Consider the following 22,507-nt stretch of genomic DNA (forward strand, 5'->3'; position numbering starts at 1 on the left):
GCGCGGGCCGGCGGCGCAGGCGCCCTCCGCGGGCGGCGCATGCGCCGGGCGGAGGCGGCGGCGCAGGCGCAGGCGCCATGCGCGGTCGGCGCATGCGCGGGGCCGTTGGCGGCGGCGGTTGGCGGCGGTTGGCGGCGGTTGGCGGTGGCCGGGCCTAGGTCGCGGCCTCGCTTCGCTGCCTCGCCCCGGCGCGTTCACGGGGTTCCTGGAGGCGTAAAAAGCGTTGCTTTTGCGAGAGGGGAGGGGACTGCGGCAGCAAAACGCTGCCTCCGGAGGTGCCAGGAGTGTTAGGCGGCGTTTGCCGGTGTGCCTTGAGGGTGGCAGCGCGGCTTGGTGCCCCCCGCGCCGGCCCCGGGGCCTCCCTCGTCTGCCAGCGCGCTTCCCCTCCGCACGGGCCTGCAGCGACACAAGCAGCGGCCTGGTGCAGGGCTGCCTGCGCGGAGAGTAGGGGGCCCTCACGGGCAGCGAGTTTCTGCCGCTGGCTGCTTGGTGCTAGCCGCACACCGGCTTTCCCCTTTGCCTGCATGAGTCGCCCGGTGGCAGGCGCACAGCGCCCTGCATCAGGAAGCTGCCCGGGGTTGCGAAGGTGCCTTGGGTTGCTGTGGGCGTGACAAAGCCAACACCTGACTTTCAGCCTGCTCATCAGTTACCAACATGACTACATGCTCCAGTGCCAAAAGAGGTGTATGTAACATGTGGCATCAGGAGGCAGGATGGTTATTTTACAGGCACTCTGGTATAAACCCGGTGGGGAGCTGCAAATGAGGCTGTAAGTGCTTCTAGGGCAGCTTATGTTGATATAAGCCAACGCTTCACTGATTCTGCCTGTTTTGTTTGTTAGTATAAGCCAACACTGCCTCATCCTGACCATTTTCTTGGAAGCTGTGCAGTCCTTCCTCTCCCTAGAGCTGTGATGGGGGGGGGACAGGCCCAGCTGTGGGGAGGAGAAGGTCCTTCTTCAAGCGCACCCATAGCCATAGCAGCTTCCCCTTTCAGGTAGTGGGGCTGGACTCCATCAGCACTGATGTAGGCTAACAGCCTTCTGATGTGGCACCTGCAACAGTGGGACAAACCGTTTTTGCCCATAGAAATGGCGTGCCGAGTTCGTATGCTGTGCCTAGCTCTGTGAGCACTAACAATTTGGGAACTTAGCCCAGTGGCAGGATGGGCCACAGTCCATTGGGGCAGCTTGACCTGCTGCTGCTTAGGTGTTACCCTGGCTGAGCTCAGTAATATGCAGAAGGGTTTTATTTTGAGACCAACAGAGAAGAGTCAGTCATGTCATCAAGACTTAACTATTGCTGCTATGCTGAGAAGCTCAGGTAGATGCCTTCTCCTGGGGGGAGGACACCAGCACTGCCTTCTCAGGCCAGAGCAGCCTCCGTCCAGCCCAGCACTGCCTAGCAGTGCTGGCAGCTGGAGAGGCAGTTTAGGGTGCAGGAGCCTGGCCATGGCCGCAGCCCTTTGCCCATGGTCTGGTTCTGTCCCAGCAGGGCACTGCTGGGTTAGGGCAGCGGGGCTGCCCCTGCCCGCTCCCTGCAGTGCCTCTTGTGGGCTAGACCTTTTGGCTGATCCCACCTGCCTGCGATTTCCCACGGCAGCAGGTTGCACTGTTGTTTTTTTTTTTTTACTTGGTGACAAATTTTCTCTTAGTTGTTTTAGCTGATTTCTTCTCGCATCATCAGACGCCTGTGGTTCCCTTGTTGCGGGATTTGGCAGACAGCGGTTCCACATCCGCAGCCCTCGTGATTTCGCTGCCTTTTATCGCACCCCTCCTTGCTTTGACCTGCACTGCTCTGGGCTTTTTAAGTCGCGCTGCGGCAGTGGCTCCTTTCCCCCTCCCCACCCCCAGCACTGCAGTTGACTTTCACGGACTTGCTGTGCTACACATCGTGGGCTGCAGGGCACCGGGCACGGCTGAGCTCCTCCCGCCTGCCTCCAGCGGCTCCACGGTCCGCCGCCGGGCCCCCCGGCTGGGGCAGGGCTCGGTCTCAGCCTCGGCCCCTGCCCGGCCCCGCTCCGCCCCGCCTGGCTCGGCAGCACCGCGGTGCCAGGAAGCGCTGGGAGGCAGCGGCAACGGTCGGTTGGTCCCCGGCGCCCTGCGGCCGAGCAGCCGGAGCAGGTACCTCTCCCCCGCTTTTCCCTCCAACTGGGCGCTGGGGCTGCCCCGTACCACCCTCCCCCTGCCCCAGCCGAGGGCTGAGGGGCCCCATAACCCCCCTAGTCAGGGGGCTATATGTCCCCATTACCCCCCAGTAAGGGTGTGTGGGTCCTCCATGCCCCCCTCCCCAGTCAGGGGCTGTGAGTCCCCATAAGCCCCTAGTCAGGAGGCTGTGGGTCCCCCATGTCCCCCCCCCCCCTCCCCGGCACAGGGCTGTGGGTCCTCATTACCCTCCAGTAAGAGTGTTTGGATCCCCCATGCCCCCCAGTCAGGAGACTGTGTCTGCAAAACTCCCTAGTAGGAGTGTGTGGGTCCCCCATGCCCGCCCCCACTCAGGGGGCTGTGGGTCTCTCCTAATCCCCCCCCCTCTAGCTGGGGTCCATGGGTCTCCTATGCCCCCGACCAGCCAGAGGCTGTGATTCCCTTGTCCTCCAGCCTGCCCACACACACACTGTGGGTTCCGCATTCTCCAGCCTGGCGCCCCTCTGCCCAGCCTGGCACTGAAGTCCCCTGACCCAGGCGAGGCACACAGTGGTGCCAGTGTCCCCTGGTGCTGGCAGTGCAGCACTGTGCCAGGCTCCACCATCCCAGTGGGTATGGCTGGGCTGGGAGGCTCCTCTGTAGCGCCAGGGACGGGGGGAGGGGTGGGCATGGGGACTGCCCTCATGCTAGCCATCCCCGTCTTCCCTTTTTCATTGTTAAACCTGTACCAGCACTGCTTTTGCTTGAATATCTACTTCAAACAGTTCCCCAACAGCAGCTGGATCTAGGGAAGCCTGAGGCAGAAGCCCCTGTTGTATTGCTGTTGGGTTGTTTTCCAAGGCTGTGGTTGCCTGGCTGTCGGTGTCTGCGGCGGTGTGTCTCCGCTCCTCTGAAGGAGGTGAGGTAACTGAAGGAGATCTCCTCTAGAATACTTTGCAGTGCAGTTCGAACGTGATCTCTTCTTATAACTTGGTTCTTGAATCCAAATGGTTCTTTGATTGTCATGCTGTGGCAGGTGGTGGATGTGTGCTGGGGTCTTTGGGTAGAGAAGTATGGGAGCATATCTTCTGCTGATATTGCCATGAAAGCCCCAGGGTCTGTTAGGGAGACTGGAGACTGCTCCTTCCCCCAGTGATAGTTCCTTTGTGCAGGACAAAATTAACTTGGAAATGAAGCTTCTGGGTGCTTCAGAAGTTTGGCTGAAGCTGCATCTCCATGGAATGTATCTGTTCCTGGCATTTGTGAATGTTTTTGGCAGCGGGATGGACGGGTTTCAGAGGAACAGACTAGAGGAAATTCAGTATCTTTCCAAAAAAGGGAGCGTTGTCTATAGTTCTCTAAAAAGCACTTGGGGAACAGACTGAGGCAGCCATAAAGTTGATGGGGCTCAGCCAGCCCCATTACTAGGAAACGTAAATGTTCTTTCAGTCATGATGATAGATTGTTCCTAAAAGTGGGAGGTAGGGCAGCATGTCTGTGTGCTCATGTAATCTCAGCTGTATTATTCTCCATTCATTCACCTGTTGTCCTCACACCGCTGGCTATCTTGTTAAATGGTTTTGTGGCTGCAGTTTGATCCTCACTGACTTATCATTGGCACAATTTATTTGATTATATTAGTGTCAGAACTGATGGCTCTGGCAGTCTTTTCATTTACTGAGATTTAATCCATCATTTTACTTTAAAAAAAAAAATCGGTCATAGGTATTTGTCTGGGAAGTTGTTAGGTTTTTTTTTTTTTTTTAAATATAAGGGTCACTGGGGTCACTGGTGGCAGCTCTGAGTAAAACATCATGCCTGCTGTATGATTAAGCACTTAAACAGGTGCCCAAGATCTCCATCCTTGGCGATGCTCAAAGTTCAACTGAATGCGGCCCAGAGCAGCCTGATCTAACTTTGAAGGTGGCCCCTTCTCTGAGTAGGGTATTGGACTAGAGACCTCTACACACCATTCCAGCCGTGTTTTCCTGTGACTCTCTTATACATTTTGTACATTATGAACCAGCAGAGGACCTTGGTCATTGAGCAACCAAGTCTATCATTTGCAAGGATCACAGAGTTCCTTTCTCTGGTGCATAACCCATCAGATGAGGCCTGCTGGATGGAGCCGTGTCAGATAGGATGCAGACTTTCAACAGCAGTCTTCAACTGACATAAACGATTTATTAGGATGCTGCATTAGGCTTGATTTTTCTGCAGGGAACATGGTTTAAAATATTAGCTGCACACGTGGGGCAACTGTGAGGATATTCAGATCTCAAATCTGTAAGCCTACAGAGCTTATTGCCTTGCTGTGTTTTTCTGCAACTGTTATTTGTTGACTATGGCTTCAAATGCCCCAGTTGTTGCTATTTATTCAGTACGAGCACAGAGTATATTTATTTGTCAACCAAAAGGATGTAGTATTGCTCCTTGGCTGCTAGTCAACCTGATTTAGGAATAAAAAAGGAAGAAAACAGATGTATAGACGTCATCTGAGCCCAGGAAGGGATGGAGTGATGACCAGAGCAGTGATAGTGGCTGGGAAAGTTTGAAAGTTTGAATGGTTTTAGTCATATGCCAGGCCTGAACTTATTCCTCATTTTTTGTTTGCTGCAGGTTCTGCAGTAGTGATAGTATAGTTGGGATCTGCTGTTACTCGTTTGCCTAGTGAGTTTCCTGCTTCATTTCAGTTCTGCATATAAATATTTCCCAGAAGAGATGAAAAAAGGACCAGAAAGTGTAACATGTCCCCTGGATGGAATTCCAAGCAAGTTAGCAGAGTCAGATCTGGACAGTAACAGCAGCAATGGAGCCTCAGCAAAAGAGAAAGACATGCTGTCCGCTCCTGAAGAACTGGAAACTGTACAGCTGAAAGCCAGTAGAGAAAAACCCAGAAAAAAACTCTGTGGCTATTTAAATAAACTGGGCATCAAGGGGCCAATCAAGACTTGGAAGTCTCGCTGGTTCTTTTACGATGAAAACAAATGTCACTTAGCATACTTCAGAACTGCACAGGATGTCAACCCTTTGGGGACTATTGATCTCTCCAATGCCAGCCTTGACTGCAAGTTAGAAAACGGGGAAGGGATTTTTGAGATCAGAACACCAAACAGAGTTTTTACTTTGAAGGTAAGGGGCAACATCTTCTTTTGGGAGCTGTTATGAAACATTCTCAGTTAGGGTGGACAAGTCTCTGCTAAGATAACTCTGCTTGACTTTCACTTCAGTGCCAGGCTTGGCTGTTACCTTTTGGCCCTAACTTGCTTGCACTGCTTTCAAGACAGGAACGCCACTTGCTGTGAAAAGATTGTTTTTTAACACAGTGGGATTAAAAGCTGAATTGGGTGCTGAATTAAAATAATGCAGGAGTCCTGCAATCCGCATGTGCCTTGCTGAACAGAACTGAGTTTCCCTTTATCAAATGATTGCTCCCGCAGGAACCTTTGCTAGGTATTTATCTCTGAAAGTATCTGTTAAGAAGGCTCCATGAGTGATTCTCAGCTAAAGTAATCCTGCCATTTTCTCTTAGCCTTGGAGCATTTTAATCCTGTCATGCCTATGCTGTATAGTAAACCACAAAAATGTTAAGATCAGGTCAGCTGCCCACTGAGGTCCTGTGACTGAAGACCACGCTGAAGATTTACTCTACTCTCCCAAATCAGAGTTAGGATCAGAAGATACAGCATAGGCATGACACAGCTGGGCCTTTATTTCTGCTGACTGGGGCAGCAGAGTTATGATCAGCCCTTCGGGACGTGTCTTGTGCTGATGAGATCTCCCTCCTTCTCCTTCCTGTTTTGTGTTATGTTAGGCAATCAGCAAACAGGCAATGATGTACTGGCTGCAGCAGCTACAATTGAGACGCTGGGAATTTTGCAATGCTCAGAGTAGATTTCCTGTGGGCAGCTTCCAGCTTGTGAATGAACCACTGCTTGGCAGAACAAGTAGGTGCCTATGTCAGCCTTTCTTTTGCTTTCAGCCCCCAGTCATGCATGGTGTACCTCATCAGTAAGCGGGCAGAGGTACTGGCCAGGATTTTTAATGCAGGTGCCAGTTATCAGTGTAGGTATTGATACGTGGAACTTCTGGCTTTATTATGGATGCCAGGCCTGCGAAGCTTACTGCAAACAAGTTATTTCGTGGGGATGTACGTTCCTAGAAATGTGAGTACGCACAGTGGTGGTTCAGTGCATGGTACGGATGGGGTATCTGCCTGTTGAGCTACGGCCAGGTGCACGTTTTCTTTGAAACAAACAAAAACCCCCTAAGAAGTGGCTTCTTTAACTAAAGTTCTGATTATCTTGGCATTCCACTATGGTAGGCAATAATACGTCCATAAAATCTGTTTGTGGGAGTGTGATATACACATTAAAACTCTCAGAAACTGCTTGGGAAGCAGGGATAGGAGCAGCAACAGCTCTCTTCCTTCTTCCTTTAGGAGGTTAAAGTTTAGATTTAGTCATTGTAACACGCAAATGGTTGCAGTCACTGCACTGTTCCTGAAGAGATGAACGCATTTGTACATAGAACCTTCTGTAATTTGACCCAGAAATAAGAAAACCTGATCTGCTGTCATTGTTCCACCTGGCCCATTGTACGCTGAACTTCGACCTGTAAGGAAATGTGGCTTCTAAGTCATAGGAAGTAGCCTAAATCCAATGGAAGTCTGTGTTGCTCACTTGCTTTTGTGTCCTGGTTCATTTTTATGTAGATGTTGTCGACAGTGAAGACTTTCTGCCTCCAGTCAAGACACCAACAGAAGCGGTGGGTTTAAAAGCAGCCTCTTTGCCTGCACCCCAGACATCTACTGCTTTGCAGAACATCTCCCTTAAGCATCCCTGGACAGAGATACAGTAAGTACACAAGGTGAACTGCAGTGCAGCTGACATGTTAGCCTGCCACTTTGTGCCTTCCTCTCCTGTCATTTGTGTTGTGTGAAATGAGACATTTGCCTAGGTGGAAGAACCATGCGGCTGTATGGAGGTTATTCCACGTGAATGTAAACTTCCTACAGGAAGCTCTGTCATGTTCCCCTGTTTCAATCTATTTCACATCATCTAGCCCCCTTGGCAAAGATCCTAGCAGCAGGCCTAGAGCTTGGTTAAGCTTTCTTCAATACCGGTGGTGATCTGCATGCATACTATGGTGTGGCTGCACATCACTTTTAGAAGGGCACGTGGACAGGTTCAGGTGTACTCTGCAGGCTAGTGGTAGAAGTCCGTTAACTCTTTCCACTGGTTTCAAAGGACCTTGAACGTAGTGCACTCCACAAAGCAGACACTCCAGGCACAAGGGCCTTTAGCCCTGATACTACACTACTTATTATGCTAAGAGCTGAGCTTCAAGCATCTGAACAGCCTCACTGACTCCGATGGTACCCTCTGGGCACTTGTAACGTTTGACATGACTGGGGTCACAACTTACAAGACTTTATCAGTTTCAGTTGCACAAAGACTACCCCAGTTAGTATCTCCTTACATCTATCCCAGGCAGTTATTTACATATAACTCTTAGGCATGTAAGTGGTCACAGGTATGGTAGCCTGGTACCGGTCACATGCTTTTGGAGGAGTGTTATTTTCTTGTTTTGTACCGCCACTGCTTAGGCTTTGGGCTGATGATAGGAAGAAAGATCCTGCAAGGGACTGAAGAGGATCACAGCCAGGTGTATTATCTTGCAGGCTATGCATTCTTTCCTCCTCCTGCTCCTCGCTTTGTTTAAAGACACTATAACCGTATCTCCTCTTTAGCCTTTCTTTTGCCAGCTTGAATAACATTTGCCTCTTCACTTTCAAATTGTACGGCACACCTGGATCTGTGAACATATGTGAAGGCTCTATCACTGTCATGATTGGGTTTTCATGAGTGTAATTTGTTGGATTCTCATTAAGTTCTTCTGATCCCTGAGTTGCTGCCGCCTCAAAGGAAAGGCGGTGTAGCATGTGGTGGTGAAAGGGAGGAAAGGTGCGTTGGCTGACTGCCCACTGCAGACTACAGGGAATGGAGGTCTGCTGATTTCGTGAGCCAGTAGGTTCCCTGCGGTCAGAAATGGCTCCTTTTCCGCTGCAGAGTCCCGCAGTAACAAGGGAACAGGAGAACAATATCTAAACACCAGCATTGTTTACAGTCAGGAAGTAGCTGACAACAAGCCTTTTCCAGAAATCAAAACAAGGGGCTTGTTTTCTTTTAGCTGATAGAGGATGCTAGAGGGGAAGGGAAAAGACTTGAAGAGAAATAGGCAACAGTCTTGCTTTCTTGTAGAAGTTGTGCAGAAAACACTCACATATTGGTGGTTCTACATGATCCTGATAATATGTGAAAGCAGCAGCTGTAAAAGTCTGTGATGGACTGATTCTAATCAGCTACACTCCTTTCCTGATTCTGGGTCTGATTGTAGTTCTGTTCCTGAATCTCTCTACTGCATCAAAGTCTACTGAGCTTGTTGTGGCATGTGATGCAGGGTACAGGACGTGTGGTGGCTTCACGTGTGATCATTGTGGCAGTTTTGACTGTGTTGTAGAGAGCTGGGCTTTTGTTGGTACCTAAGGATTTCAGCAGTGACCTAAGGAAAGGGAGGAAAGGAGTGTGGCTGACTGGCTGATCTGCTGTTACCTTTGAGGCCTCTGTCCAACTTGGTATCTTCATGTCAGGGCCCAAGGACCGGTGGGAAGATCACCAGCTGATTCACATTTCTACGCTGGTGCTGATTTTGTGGCACCTTCTTGGTTTATACCAGTGAAGACCTTGCTCCTCTCAACTCCAACAATTCAATGAACAGTTCAGTTTCTTAGCACCTAGAAGAGATGGGTTTTGGGAGGAGGGGTGGGGAATTTTCTTCTACTGAGAAACAATGCACAGATAGTCCTAGTCCACTGAGCACAGACCCCTGGCAAAGCAGAAAGTTCAGTGAGGCACTGAGTAGTCTGAAGTTGCTGTCTGCAGTGATCATGACTTCTCCTATTCACTAGGCTGTCTTTGATTTCTTGTTGTTTCAGAAACACAGTCTACAATATCTGTGGCTCCAAGCAGCTCTGGGGGAACAATGGGAATGTCTTTAGTTTTGATGAATTCCAGGAGCATCCTGAGAACCTGGATGAAGAGCAAGAGGCAGAGATGGAGGCAGGGTGTGAAGGTGCCTATGAGCGCTCTGTGTGAGGTGTTCTGAGTAGAAACCCTTCTAGCGGGGCATGAGGCGTAGCAGGAAAAGGAGAGAGGAGGTGGCAAGTCCTCTTGGGACATGAAAAACCTTATCATGTTGTCTCAGGGTCCCTTCCTTTGTTGCTTAGACAGAAATGACACTTTGGACTCTGCTTCAGGCTGGATCTGTCATGTCTCCTATCTCTAGAACCTCCAGCAGAGGGAAAAATGGCACCCAAGGTGCCAGCCCATACTGGTATTTCTTTGAAGTAGAAGTTAAATTGATGCACAGTCACCTCCTCTTCAACCCTTTCTTTCCAACCCAGCATGCGGTGGAGCTGCTGGGTTCAGCCTCTGCTCTCCACTGATGGTAATTTGCGTTTGCTGGGTGTAAGACACATAGGTGGGTTGCAGGGTGGGTAGACAGTTGCCATAAAATACCACAACCTTGTGTATTCTGGGGGTACTTGCGGTTATTCCTTACTGTCTATGCTCTAGCCCTGTGGATCCCAGCAGGTCAGTTTTCCTTGTCCTGTGTGCCAGCCTCCTAGGCTGAGGTGTTGTGAGCGCCCCCCCCCCCCCAGGAAGACACAGGAGTCCATAGTAGCAACCCAGTTCTGTGTAAATCACCCTTCTCCTGTTCAGTTAAGCAGGGAACTCCAGAGGATGGGAGGACAGAGCCCAGGTTGAACTGGGCTAGGAAAGCCAAGTGGATGAACAGTGGTTTCCCAGGCTTGGCTGAAGAGTTGCACCGGGAGAGGAGCCCAATGGATAAAGTGGGCGTCCTGCAGCAACAGATCCTGACACTCACAGAAGAAGTCAAGTCACAAAAGGTGAGTGTGGCCTGGGGAACCTGCTGCTTCTAAGGACAGGACCTTGAAACTGCTCACAGGGACTCCCTAGACTTTGCTGTTAGGCTGAGAAGTGCTTAGCAGGCACTCACTAGGGCAGGGGGAATGGCAGTTGAAGCCCCTGGTGTTACCGCATTGTACATGGAGCTGTCCTGCCTGACTGTGTGCAGCGCAAGGGAGAATGGAAAGTTTGCTTCGGCTGTTGCTAGGAAGCACATCCAGCAGACAGGCTGGAAGAGGGAGGAAGAGCAAATCCAAGTGCAAGTTTCATGCTGGAGCAACTCTACTACTCGGAGGGTGGCTTAAGTGCACCCTCCCGGGCTGTTACAGCGATGCTGTCAGAAATATCTGTTTGAGTTATGCTAGTTGCAGCAGATCATGCGTTTCTGAACAGTGCTCCACCATTAAGAGATGATTTGACTGCAGAAGCCTCACACTGTTCCCTGCAAGGGCTATCTCTCCTGAATGGTGCTGTTTTTCTCTGGAAGCATATAGCAATGGAAGGCTCCCCAATAATCATGAGGGTAACTCTTCCAGCAGAAGAAACAGGAGATCCGGGCCCCAGGAAGGGTAATCAGTTGCATTCTGGTTTTGCTCCCTTAAATGGCTGAGATTAAATGAGCAGCCTGGTGCTGGGGCAAGTTGTTATGCTTTCGTGTGGGATGGAGCGAGGAAGGAGTCTGGCAGAGGGAAAGTTAAAAAGGATACAACAGTTTCTAACTGGTAGCGCAGAGAGATGCATGTAGATTCCCCTCCCTCCCATTCTGCCATACTGCTGATCAGATCTCCAGATTCTTTGATCTCTGCTCGCCTCACAGGACAGATGACTGTAGAAAGCCAGAAGTCAGGCAGTGTGAGCAGCAGCTCCCCCATTAGCAATCTGCCTAAGGTTAAGTTAGGCACGTATTGCCTGCTGCAGAGCTTCTCTAGCAGGGCCAGCTCTGACAGCAAAGCTTCTCTAGCAGGTAAGCGCAGTGATTCAGTTTTGCTTCTGAAAGGAGTCAGTGTCTAGATCCGGAGGATCTTCAGCTGTTTTCTTTCACTTACCGTCAGTGGAGTCTGTATTGCCAGTGTCCTGCGCAGCACTGTGATGTGATAGCTTTGTGTTCCCTTCCCAGGAGCTGGTTAAACTTCTCCACAAAGCTCTGGAGGCAGCCCAACAGGAGAAGCGAGTGTCCAGCATGTACCTCACTGCAGCAGAGGATAAGGACAGACTGGAGCTGGTGCGCCACAAAGTGAGGCAAATTGCAGATCTAACCACTCGGTTGGAAGCTCTTGAGAAAGAAAAGAAAGAACTGGAGCAGACGGTGATCATGAGAGAGAGCCACATCCAGGAACTCAAAGAGCACGTGCAGCTTTTGATGGAAAAGAACCATGCCAAACAGCAAGTCATCATGGCCTTGACGGAGCAGATGGCCCGAGAGCTCTCTGATCCCCTGCAGGAAACCAACGCTATCACCGTAGAAACGTTGTATAAACAGCAGGAGGAAATTGAGCACTTGAAGGTGTGTGGAGATGGCACAGGTCACTCGGCTCCCATTTCTGTACTCTGTGGTTCAGTGAGAGGGTGTTCCTTCTGGGAAGCATGGAACGTGTTTCTGCTAGTTGTGCCATGTGTCTCCAAATCAAGGGTAGGCTGGAAGGGGCTGGCCTGATACCAATGGGGTGCTGAAAAGCATCTAGGACAGTATCAGCTTTAGCCCAGGGTCTGTTTTGTTTGACTCAGTCTCATCATTCAGTGCCTCTGTTCACTCTTGTTTTGTTTCACAGCTGCAGTCTCACTTGCTGCCTTGTCTGTCTCTGTTCCTGTGCTTCCCACTTGTAAACAGTTTCCCAGCACACCATGTTTCTTTCAAATCCAGCCTGTTTTGCTGCCACCATATGCACAGTTATAATGGACAACTAGCATGAGGGGGAGAATTGCCAGAGGAGCCGCTTGTTGTGTTATGGGAGAGAGTTTACTGCCAGCTGTGGGGCTGAGATTCACATCAGATCTTAGAAAATAGAACAAAACATAAATATTTTTTCATGTTATTTAGGTGCTTTTGTAGCTTTATAAATACATATAGCATCTCGCTGTGTTTTCTAAGTGTGTATAAGAGCTGCACGAAACATATTCCACTTATCTTCTCTATGCGTGCCACATTTAGTGTTGTGCTTTGACTTCCTTCGGAGGCAGTATTTGTCCTGGGGAGACATGCCTTCTCCCCAGAACGTGAAATTGCTGAGATATTTTCTTGTCCATAACGCACTCCATGCCTGACATGCCTCTTGGAATTTAAAATCTGAACTGGAAGGGGATTCCAAGCCTCTGAAGAACTCCTCTTATGGGACTGTTCTGCTTTGTGGCAGGATGATATTGATGCATACAAAACCCAGAACCAGTTTCTGAACTCGGAGATCCACCAGGTTACTCGACTCTGGACTAGTGTTGCTGAGAATGAGAAAGCACTTCTGATGAAGGTGAGGCACAATGACTCTTTTTTCTTTGGAAGGAGCTGAACGTTACCGATGTAATACTTTCCAAGCAGGGAGTGAAAAGGGCTTTGATCTGAAACACACTAGGAAAAAGCTTTCTTCCCAAAATTGTTCTTCACTTTGTCCCTTTCTCTGCAATACGCTGTTCCCAAATTAGATATGAAAATTTTCATTCTTCAGTAAAACTAAAATACCTGAAAAACTCGGTCTTAGGGATGGTGAAACAAACCCCAACCTTCTGGATGTCAGCTGCGGGTTTGGATAAAAGTAAAATAGCAACACTATGGCTTAGGGAATCAGAAATGTTTCCTAGGAGCTGCCAGGCTGATTTGAGCCCTGGCTCCGTCCGGTGTAGGTTTCTCTACCAGGCCTGCCACTATCAGGTGGCAGCACTCACAGGCTCTGCATCTAGTTCACAGTTCATATGTTTTATTATGCTCTGCTGTTATTTCTAACTTTGTAAGTGTGCATAACCTGGGTACCCTCAAACTTGTCTAATCTTTGTCCTGAGGTGTGCTACTTTCTGGTCCCGAAACACTTCCCTAGGTTGGTGGTGTGTGCTGGCATTCATTCTGTGGGTTTTCCTTGGGTTGTCCCTCCTGGATTTCAGGGGATATCGCTACAGTTCTGGATTCTGGACCAGGGCAAATTGCTGTTTCTGAAGTATTACTGCAGTTCTTACATATCTTTGCTTCCTAGTCCTCTGAAACCTTCTATACTCCCAGCTGTACTTACTGTCCTTCTCTGAGCGCACAGCTGCTGTAATCTTCAGAAGGGAACTAATTAGATAAACGTGCTAAATGTGAGGCAAAACCCTGACTAACGTGGTAGCACTACAGTATCCCACGCTCCTTTTTGTCCCCTCCATATGCAGCCTAATACCTTCTGTGATTTCTCTTTTGCTTTTGTTTCCAACTGTTGCTTCACACTGAGCAGGAGACTTCATTGTGCTTCCTGTGAGTCGCTGGGTGAGTCCTATCACCTGTGTGGCTGCAATGCCCCAGTTGTGGAGTGGGGATTATAATCCTTCCCACTGCTTTGTTACTTCCTTTGGGTAGCCCAAGAGTGTGGTGGTGACAGGGGCACTAGCAGAGGGCTCTGCTTGAACTCTGTGGGGCCTCCTGCGCTTGAGAAGTGTTGTATACAAGGACCGTAGGATGAGTGTTGCCGAGAGGCATTTGTCCATGTTGTCTTGGTGCTACTGTGTGTCCTGGAAATGGCATGATCCCAGCTCTGTCCCTGCAGCAATGTGTTTAGGCAGGATAGAGCTCAGCATGGGGTAGAGAACTTGTCTGAGGGGCAGGGGAAAAGCCTGCAGAGAACTCAGTTGGAACGACAGCCATTCATTTGTGCTGGCTGAGATATGGCCACTCACTATTGCAATGTAGTAGCTAATGTACGTGATGCTGTAGTAGTTTTCCCACTCACTAAGCAACTTCTGTTGCGTGCTCACTGCTGCAGTTTGTTTGCTCAGTGGCCTTAATCCAGGGTGGTTTGTTCATGGCTGCAATTCGCCATGCTGTACAAAACTGTTAGATGTGCTTTCCGGGGCCTTGCTGTTCAGGGGTGTTCACTTTGGATGCAGACCAGGGCTCCTGGGGGCTCTGAGGTCAGCAGCCCTAGGACCAGCGACGTGTCATTCAGAGCAGTGGGAGTCCTCAGGCCTGGATGCTGTGGTCTGGTGCGGGAGTTCAGTTGGGTGCAGTGGCAATGGAGGCATCAGTGAGCCAGCTCTTTCCCTCGTTTCTTCATCAGTGCGCTTGCCTGCAAGCCCAAAACTGCAAGATGGAGAGCAAATACCTGATGGTCTTGCGGAAGCTGCAGGAGGCTGTGCCTCTCCTGCCCAGCTCCCATGCTGAGTTGGTGAGGAACCTCATCCAGGAAGCACTCCAGTGGGATGTGAAGGAAGGAGCAGAAGAAGGTCTTAACCTGAACCCTGTAAGGTAATTGACAAGAGCATGTGGACATTTCCTCCTTTTTTAGGAGTCTAGCAGTGGAGGGGAATGTGCGGGCACGAAAGAACCAGGGGCATTTCTAGAGCAGGGACTTGAAGCCAGAAGCTATGAGAAGAGGTGAAGGGAGCTGGTTTAGTCTGCTGGAGAGGAGACTGTTGAGTATCTGATAGCAACATATTGTTGCTGGAAGGGGCAGTTAAATATGACAGCCAAACTCTTCTTAGCAGTGGCAGAAAGTGTAACAAGAGACAACAGCCACCGAGTGCCTGGGAGGTTTACACTGGACATTAGGATAAACTGCTCCCATAGAGGGTGGTGCCACTCTGGGAGAGGTCACCTGGCAGGTGAGAGGGATCTCTAGTGCTTGGCGTTATCTAGACTGAGCCATACAAAGCCATGGTTGCCCTGATCTAGTGCTGGAAATGATTGTGTGGTGAGTAGGGAGCAAGGCTGGAGACCTCCAAGGGGCCCTGTCACCAGCCCGGCTGGGGTGCCATAGACTCTATCCTTGCATTTGTGTTTGTGCTTTCCTGCTCAAGTTAGCGTCCCAACTCTGTAGTGGTTTCCATTTACCTGATTGATCAGACCACCAACTTCTCTGAGTAGCTTTGGAGTTGAGACCCCAAGACCAGGCTTGCTGTCACTGGCAAGAATCTAGTCATGTCTTGCAGGCATGCCAGCTCATGGACTGGTGATGCATAAACCCTCAGTGAACCTTGCTGTCAGCACTCCTGGAGTTTTCTGATTAGTAGGAAGTTTTCAGTCTGTACAGGGGGACATCAAAAGGGACTGTGGGTCTCTATCCTTTGGACTGAAGCCCCAAAGTCTTTGCAATCCCTTCCTACAGAACTGTCTCTGTACTGGGTCAGGCTTGGGAGAAAGTACGCAGGTAGAGCAAGTCACTCCTTATGAGGTTAAGAGAGCAGACTGGATGAGAGAGGGACTGATGAGGTCATACTGTAGCTCAGAACAAAGTCATGCTTGAGTCAGTGCATCTACAGCTTTGCTGCAGGCTCCCATTTGTCCTCAAGGCTCGGAGGTAATAGGCAGGCTCTCACAAATGGCTGCTGGAGAAGCAAAGGAGGAGTACCTGAGCTGTGGTGTGGGTGACAGGAGCACAGCGGGAGGCTCTGGTCGACCTGGCGCCAAGCAGCGAGTTATCCTAGATACAGGTACCAGAACTGACCTTTGAACTAACCTCTGCCTTGTAACCCTCCAGTGAGTACGATGAGTATGGATTTATGACTGTGCCTGAATATGAAGTTGAGGACTGGAAACTTCTGGCCAAAATCCAAGCCTTGGAGATAAAATCCAACAACCTGCGGAGCCAGGAGGTAGTGGAGAAGCCTCTCCGTGACAGGTGGAATAGTGTTGGAGAGCTGAGCCCCTCTGCGGAGTTGAAGAGCCTGATCCGAAGCGGCATCCCTGTGGAGCATCGCCAGCGGGTCTGGAGGTGGATTGTCAGCCGACACTGCAGCCACCCCCCTGACCACTACCAGCAGTTATTAAGGCAGAGTGAGAGCACCGAGCACCCAGCTTGCCGGCAGATTGAGCTTGACCTGCCCCGCACACTGACCAACAACAAACATTTTTCCTCTCCTACCTCCCCGCTCATCCCCAAGCTCCGGAGGGTGCTGCTGGCTTTCTCCTGGCACAATCCTGCTATTGGATACTGCCAGGGACTGAACAGGTGAGGAACCAAGTGAGCTGCTTCTGCACAGGATGGCACTGAGAAGGTGTGGACATACACTCTGGAATTGCTCGAATCACAGCCTAGGCTCCTGTCTCTAAAGATCTGCCCTATCTCTAGGTGCTTTCTTGCAGACTTCTGCCTTTGATTTTTTTTTTTTTCCACCCAGTGTTGCTGGGATTAAGGAAGCAGCAGGATGAACTTATTCAGCATCCTCATATGTAAAGGATAGGAGGGAATAGCTATGGAAGGTGGGGTGAGGCAGTCCCAAAACAACAACATGAGGCTAGAGCCAAATTTCCAAGTTTTAATATGCTCAGGAGAAGAACATCCTGGCGATTCTACTTTTTGCGCAGAAGGAAATGTTGGGAAGTGTTAGAGATGGAGGAGTTGGAGCACATGACATATTAGGAGAGGCTGAGGAAACTGGGCTTGTTCTTCCTGGAGAAGAGAAGGTTGGGGGATCTAAACGCTTCTCCCACTTCCCAAAGGAAACTACAGAAAAGATGAAACCACACTTCTCAGGAGTGTGCAACCAAAGGAGAAGTGTCACTGGGCACTAGCGTCAGGAAAGGAAATTCTGGTTGCACATTTTCACCTGAGGAAAGTCTGTGTAGGCTATTCCTGTTACTCTTTGGATGGGCTTCAGAAAGACGTTTTCCACTTTAGAGAGTCCTTAACGTTAGATTTTAGCCTTTCAGTCTGGCTTCAGCCAGTCAGAGCTGAAGAAGTGTGTAGAAGGATGGGTGGGAAGGAGGTGACCGATGTCACGTGAAATGGACTATCACAGAGTGAGCTCTTTCCCATATTGAAATAGCCAAAAGCAGCACGTTTAGCTAACTGCAGCAGATTCAGCTCGGCAACCTTGCTTTGTCACAGCCAGACTATCACCTCTGCATGTGATGCTTCTTGGTTGCTGACAGACATTAGTGGCTCACAGGAAAGAAAATTACAGCCCCTTGGTTCCTTCAGAAACCTGCAGAATAGATTACCTGCCTCTCTGACCAGATGATATTGCCACACATGATATTTTGGACACTTCTGGAGCTAGAGACTTGCCAAGTCCCTTTGTTGGCTTGTGTCTGCTCCTGCAGTGTCATTGCCTCATCATGTTTTGTTTGTCACAGATTGGCAGCTGTTGCCCTCCTGGTGCTGGAAGATGAGGAAAGTGCATTCTGGTGCCTAGTCCACATTGTGGAGAACCTAATGCCTGCAGACTATTACAGCAACACACTGATAACATCACAGGTGAGCCAGGCACCCTCACATCTGCTTGGACTTTGATGCAGTGATTTACACTAAAGGTTTAAAAGCAGTCAGCTTGCAGTGCGTCTGATTTCTCACAGGGCAGGTGACTTCACCTTGCAGTCCTTCCCATTGTCAAGATGTGGGGGACTCTAGAGTATGCAGTTGTTGGGTAGATAAGAGCAGCAAAATTGATCCCCAGCACTAGAGGACCACTACTGAACTATCACTTGAGGGTCAGGTTAGTCAGAAGGAACTTGTACGTTAATTGCACAGTTATGCCTTGCGAGGAGGGCCCAGTAGAGGTGAAATGACAAACCCTGAAATGTACAGCGTGTAGAACCAAGCATGAACCAGGACTAGTCTGGAGCCGTTCAGGCATCTCTTTAGAAACTACACCTCAACTCTAGAGTGTCATGGGCAGATGGAAGAAAATACTGAGACTTTTTTATTCATTGCTTTTGCCTCAGTTCATGATCAAATGCAGAATTCCTTCTGGTTTTAGGGTTGTCCACAGATCACAAAGCCCTCTGGCCATCTGAGGTAGAATGTTGTTCTATGAGAAAAGTCACCCTCCTAGTGCTAACTCACTGTATTTCATAGTTTTCAAGGGGTATTGTCTTAGACTGGATAGTCCATGTCCTCTCAAGTTAGCACAAAACCAAGATAAATTCCATACAGTTCAGTGGAATTGTAATGGTGTGCCGTGCTACTGCCACCCAGCAGCGCCCAGTCTGCTGTGCCTGCCCATGACTTTGGTGTCTTTACTGCGTGTAGTGCTTTCATAGAGAAAAGGGTTACAGTTCTGGGCTCAGAATAGATGACTGGACCGCTGAATGGGTTGACTAATGTTTACTGGGACAGCGGTGTGCTGGTGGACCGATCAACTCACAGAGACCTGGGAGGCAGCCAAATCCCTGTGCAGACAGCAAAATGTCTTTGGTGCAGTGATCTGGAGCAGGTAGTGTTAGCAGAGGGATTCAGAAAGCTGGTGGACCGATCAACTCACAGAGACCTGGGAGGCAGCCAAATCCCTGTGCAGACAGCAAAATGTCTTTGGTGCAGTGATCTGGAGCAGGTAGTGTTAGCAGTGGATTAAGAAAGCAATGCTCGATACTTGGCATATAGTGATGGCCAGGGAGAAAATGGTAAATACTTTGAGGGTTTGACTTGATCAAGTCAAAGCTCCAAGCTGGCTGAGAGAATTACGGTTTAGCTCTCACAGGTTTTAAAGACCAAAAACATCACCTCATCTGGCTTGTACAGCAGTGCCACAGCTAAACAGGCTGTCAGAGCTGGGGCGGTAGTTATGCAGTGTAGGGAAAAGGCACTAACCCTGGTCTTGCTCCTCAGCGTTTCCCCTCATGAAACCACAGCCTCCTTGAGATGAAGCCCGAGTCAAGCACCCAGCCAAAGGCGCTCTCTTGTCTTGGCCCATGCATCGAGAGGTGAAGCACAGGCAGTGCTCAGCCCTCAAGGAGAAGCTAGGTGAGAAGATTAGCTCCTGCTTGCTGACTCACGGAAGGATCCTAGATGTTTGCTCTGTTGGGCCACATGCAGCTATTCTGACCTGGGCATGCTTTTTGTCCCTGTCATTCATATGGATACTTCTGACATTGCAAAAAATCCCAGTAAGACTGATGTGGGGAGGTGCGGCAGCATTTTCTGTCTTGACTTTGAGGCTGGGAAGGAACACGATCCTCTATGTGAGAGGAACGTATCTCTGCTTGTATCTTGGCCCTGTTTCAGCTCCACGGCCTGCACTACTGTGGTGTACAAGGGCAGTGCTCAATTCTTTTGAAGTGTTGGGAGACAAGTGATCCTCTGGCCTTCCAAGGATGTCTTTAGGAGGAAGGCAGCACCAGCGAGTGCTGTGGTATGGATGGGCCACTCTTCTGTTGCACCACTCCTCTCCTCCAACACCAGGATTGTTCTTGCCAGATGCTTCATTGTTCTCTTCTTTGTCAACTTTAGGTAGATCAGAGAGTCTTCAAAGACTTCCTGTCAGAGAAGCTGCCTCGCCTCATGGCTCATTTTGAGCAGTACCGGATTGATGTCTCCCTCATCACTTTCAATTGGTTTCTGGTGGCGTTTGTGGACAGCTTGGTCAGCGACATCCTCCTGCGAGTGTGGGATGCCTTCTTGTATGAGGGAACTAAGGTACAAACCTAAGTCTAGGCCTTCCTCCCATGCGCATCAGCCCTGTGACATGACGCCAGGGGTGACGGGCATGCACACGCATCCAAGAGGCATGGTGGTGAGCCTCTTGTTCTGTCCTGTTCAGTGGGGTGCCTCGATATCCCACAGTCCTCTGTGCTGTCTGTGTTCTTGCTGCCTGCGGGCAGACATAGTCCCTGACAGTGTGCCTGCTGTCTGGCACCATTTAGCATGGACTCCTGCTGTGAAACAGCTCTGTGACAGGCAATGGTGTCTTCTGCTCTGCAACCCATGTGCACCTCAGTGTGAAAGATGCAGGGAACAGAAGATGGGCGGGGAGTTAGCCTTACCCAAAAAGTGTGAGTCTCACATTGATCCTGTGCATATGGAGAGCTGGAAGAACCTTGTGGAAACCCTGTATGGTCCTTGTGGGGGATTTGCTATGCTCTGGGGTTGCAAAACAGCTTTCTGAGGGTCATTCCCTTGCGATCAGCTCTGTGCTTTTTTAGGCCTGCACTAGAGCAGCCTATGGACAGCGCGAGGGGCCCTACATGCAGCTTGTAGTGCGGTGATGTGCCCTCCCCCCCCCATGTTTTACATCAAGAGGGCCTGGTCCCTCCACTGCCGAATACTTTGCCCACTCAAAGGCCTTTCAATCCTCCAGGTGATTTTCCGCTATGCTCTTGCGATTTTTAAATACAATGAGGAGGAAATTCTAAGAATTCACGACAATGTGGAGATCTACCAGTACCTACGTTTTTTCACGAGGATGATCGTGGATGGCAGGTAGGACAGTGGGTTGGAGACAGATCCCCATCCCTGGACTATCCTTGCCTGTGTGTTATGTCAGCCTAAAGAGACCTGTCACCAACCCTGTAACAGAGGGCTAACATGCCTCTTCTTGACGTTCCCTTCATGCTGTTACTTAAAGCCTGTTTGTCTTGGACAAAGGCATGCTGCAGCAGAGCGGGCCACAGGATCTGGGCCAGCTTCCTTTTTGCAGCAGCTGGGGCTTGTACTGCCTTTTGTTGGATTTCTCTCGGCCGTAGCCCTCGGGGAATGTGGGAACATAGCACCTCTCACGGGCTTTAATGGCAACATGTACTTGAGAGGAAGTTGGATGTAGGGAATCTTCCTACCCATGAGGCCATCAGAATTGGCTTGCAATCCTCCATCTCCTGGCAGACGGGTGATCTCTGTGCTCCAATGTCCCTGTTATTAGAAGGTGGTGTGGCATAAGGCTGTTCTAAGTGCTGCTTGGGCCAGTGTTTAGTGTAAGAAGGAATTGCCTATGGTTCCTTTCTGCCTCTGCTGCTTGGTGACTTTTGAGCTCAGAGATCTGCAATCTGAGATCATGCTTTGCAGCATCCTGGGGTAGGGAACAGCAAGCAGCACTGGAGTGGAACGGTCTGGGAAACTGTGCTCCCATAAAACACTTGGGTATTTGGTACCAGCTCTGCTAGTAAATGGATTCACCAGACCTGTCTTTTCCATCTTAGGAAGCTGATGAACATCGCTTTCAATGACTTAAATCCCTTCCCCATGAAACTGCTGAGGAACCGGCGGACAATGCACAGGGAAGAGATGGAGACAGAGCTGTGTGAGCTGGAACAGATCAAGGCAGCCTATGTAAAAGAGAGAGCACAGCAGGGTCCTCAGGACCTGGAGGAAGTTGTTAGTGAAGAGGAAGAAGAAATTTAGCCAAAAGGGAGTTCCTCATCGCTCCTCTCTCACCTCCCAGAAGGTCTCCAACAGCAACTGTCTGTAACAGAAGAAGCAGATGGGGGGAGGTGATCACAGCAGGAGTTCATCTGTCCCTGGAAGCAAGGCTATAGATAGGTATGGGACCACTTGGGGACCAAGCCAGGCTTTGTGATGGATCGGAAGGTCTCAGAGAGTTTTATCCTCTCCCACACTTCCCCTACCCAGCACGTGTTGTCCTGTGCAGTTCAGGATTCCAGCTGAAGACCCATAGGAAGCATTAATTGTGGTGCTGTGTCAGAGGTTCACATGGTGCAAATGACTTGGCGTGCCAGGCAGGGCTTTTACACCTTTTCTAACGGAGGCTTGAAAGAGATCTTTATGTACAGGTAAAATCATTAGAAATATTGAACCAAGAGCATGCACTTAATGGTGCCTAAAGCTTCTGAACTGGTTAGGGGGAGAGCCTGCTTTTTGAATGCGTGGTGCCTTTTTTGGCTAGTCTGCCAGGACACTGTGTTTAACACTGAAGTTACTGTCTGAGTCATGCCATATTCTTCAGGTGACACTGGGCCCAGAGGGAGGCCCAGGAACCGGAAGATGTCTGTGAAACTCAGGATGGGACAAATTAAATGGGTTGTGGGAGGGAGGAGTTGCCTCTCCAATTCATTTTGTTTCCTGTGGGAATCCATGGGTGGCTGGTCCCTGTGCCAGGGAGCGCTAGGTGTTGTCTCCCTGTGGGGCTGGGAAATGCTCAGAGCTACCTGTCCTCTTTGTTTAGCTTCTAGCAGAGCCACCTGTGGGTTTGCTTGACCCTGGCAGCCCTGCGCCATGCAGAGGTGAGTTCGCTCCAGAGAGGGCAGGGCCTCTGTTCTGGGGACTTTGGCTAATGGTGATGCCTGGGTCTTCTGACCGCTTCACACTTGGCCAGGGTCAGTGTATGGCCTTCTCTGTCTGCCTCTCAGTTATGCTGTCGCTGTCGCTGTGCTGGGTTTCTGCATTGATGTCCCTGTTTCTGTCTCCCATTCATAATCCTCATGGGAGGGAGGATGTCTTGTTTGGCCCGATTTTATTTTCCTGTAGTTCTGAAGGAACCATGCTTTTCTTTTTGCTATTTCTGAAGTTTCCAGTGCTGAAAGTGCTCTAACCCATAGATTATGGCAGCGTGA

At 50.0% G+C, this 22,507-nt stretch overlaps 1 protein-coding gene across 4 annotated transcripts; it reads left to right on the plus strand.

The window, feature by feature from the left end:
- The first annotated feature begins 104 nt into the window (after positions 1-104).
- Positions 105-22,137, plus strand: TBC1D2 (TBC1 domain family member 2). Of its 4 annotated transcripts, none has more exons than XM_068926785.1 (15): positions 105-2,122; positions 2,908-3,041; positions 4,742-5,254; positions 5,937-6,069; positions 6,837-6,978; positions 9,120-9,256; positions 9,907-10,094; positions 11,231-11,617; positions 12,465-12,575; positions 14,346-14,533; positions 15,765-16,235; positions 17,363-17,483; positions 19,455-19,640; positions 20,302-20,423; positions 21,137-22,137. In XM_068926785.1, exons 3-15 carry the CDS (start codon positions 4,844-4,846, stop codon positions 21,336-21,338), a joined length of 2,799 nt encoding a protein of 932 aa, XP_068782886.1. In that variant the 5' UTR covers positions 105-2,122; positions 2,908-3,041; positions 4,742-4,843; the 3' UTR covers positions 21,339-22,137. The 4 variants fall into 4 exon arrangements, with proteins under 4 accessions (XP_068782886.1, XP_068782890.1, XP_068782888.1 ...); XM_068926787.1 differs by having other exon boundaries at positions 1,647-2,122; positions 2,908-3,046; positions 4,816-5,254; XM_068926786.1 differs by having other exon boundaries at positions 1,647-2,122; positions 4,816-5,254.
- Positions 22,138-22,507: the final 370 nt, after the last annotated feature.

This window comes from Struthio camelus, chromosome Z, assembly GCF_040807025.1.
Source record: "Struthio camelus isolate bStrCam1 chromosome Z, bStrCam1.hap1, whole genome shotgun sequence".
NCBI classification, from domain to species: Eukaryota; Metazoa; Chordata; class Aves; order Struthioniformes; family Struthionidae; genus Struthio; species Struthio camelus.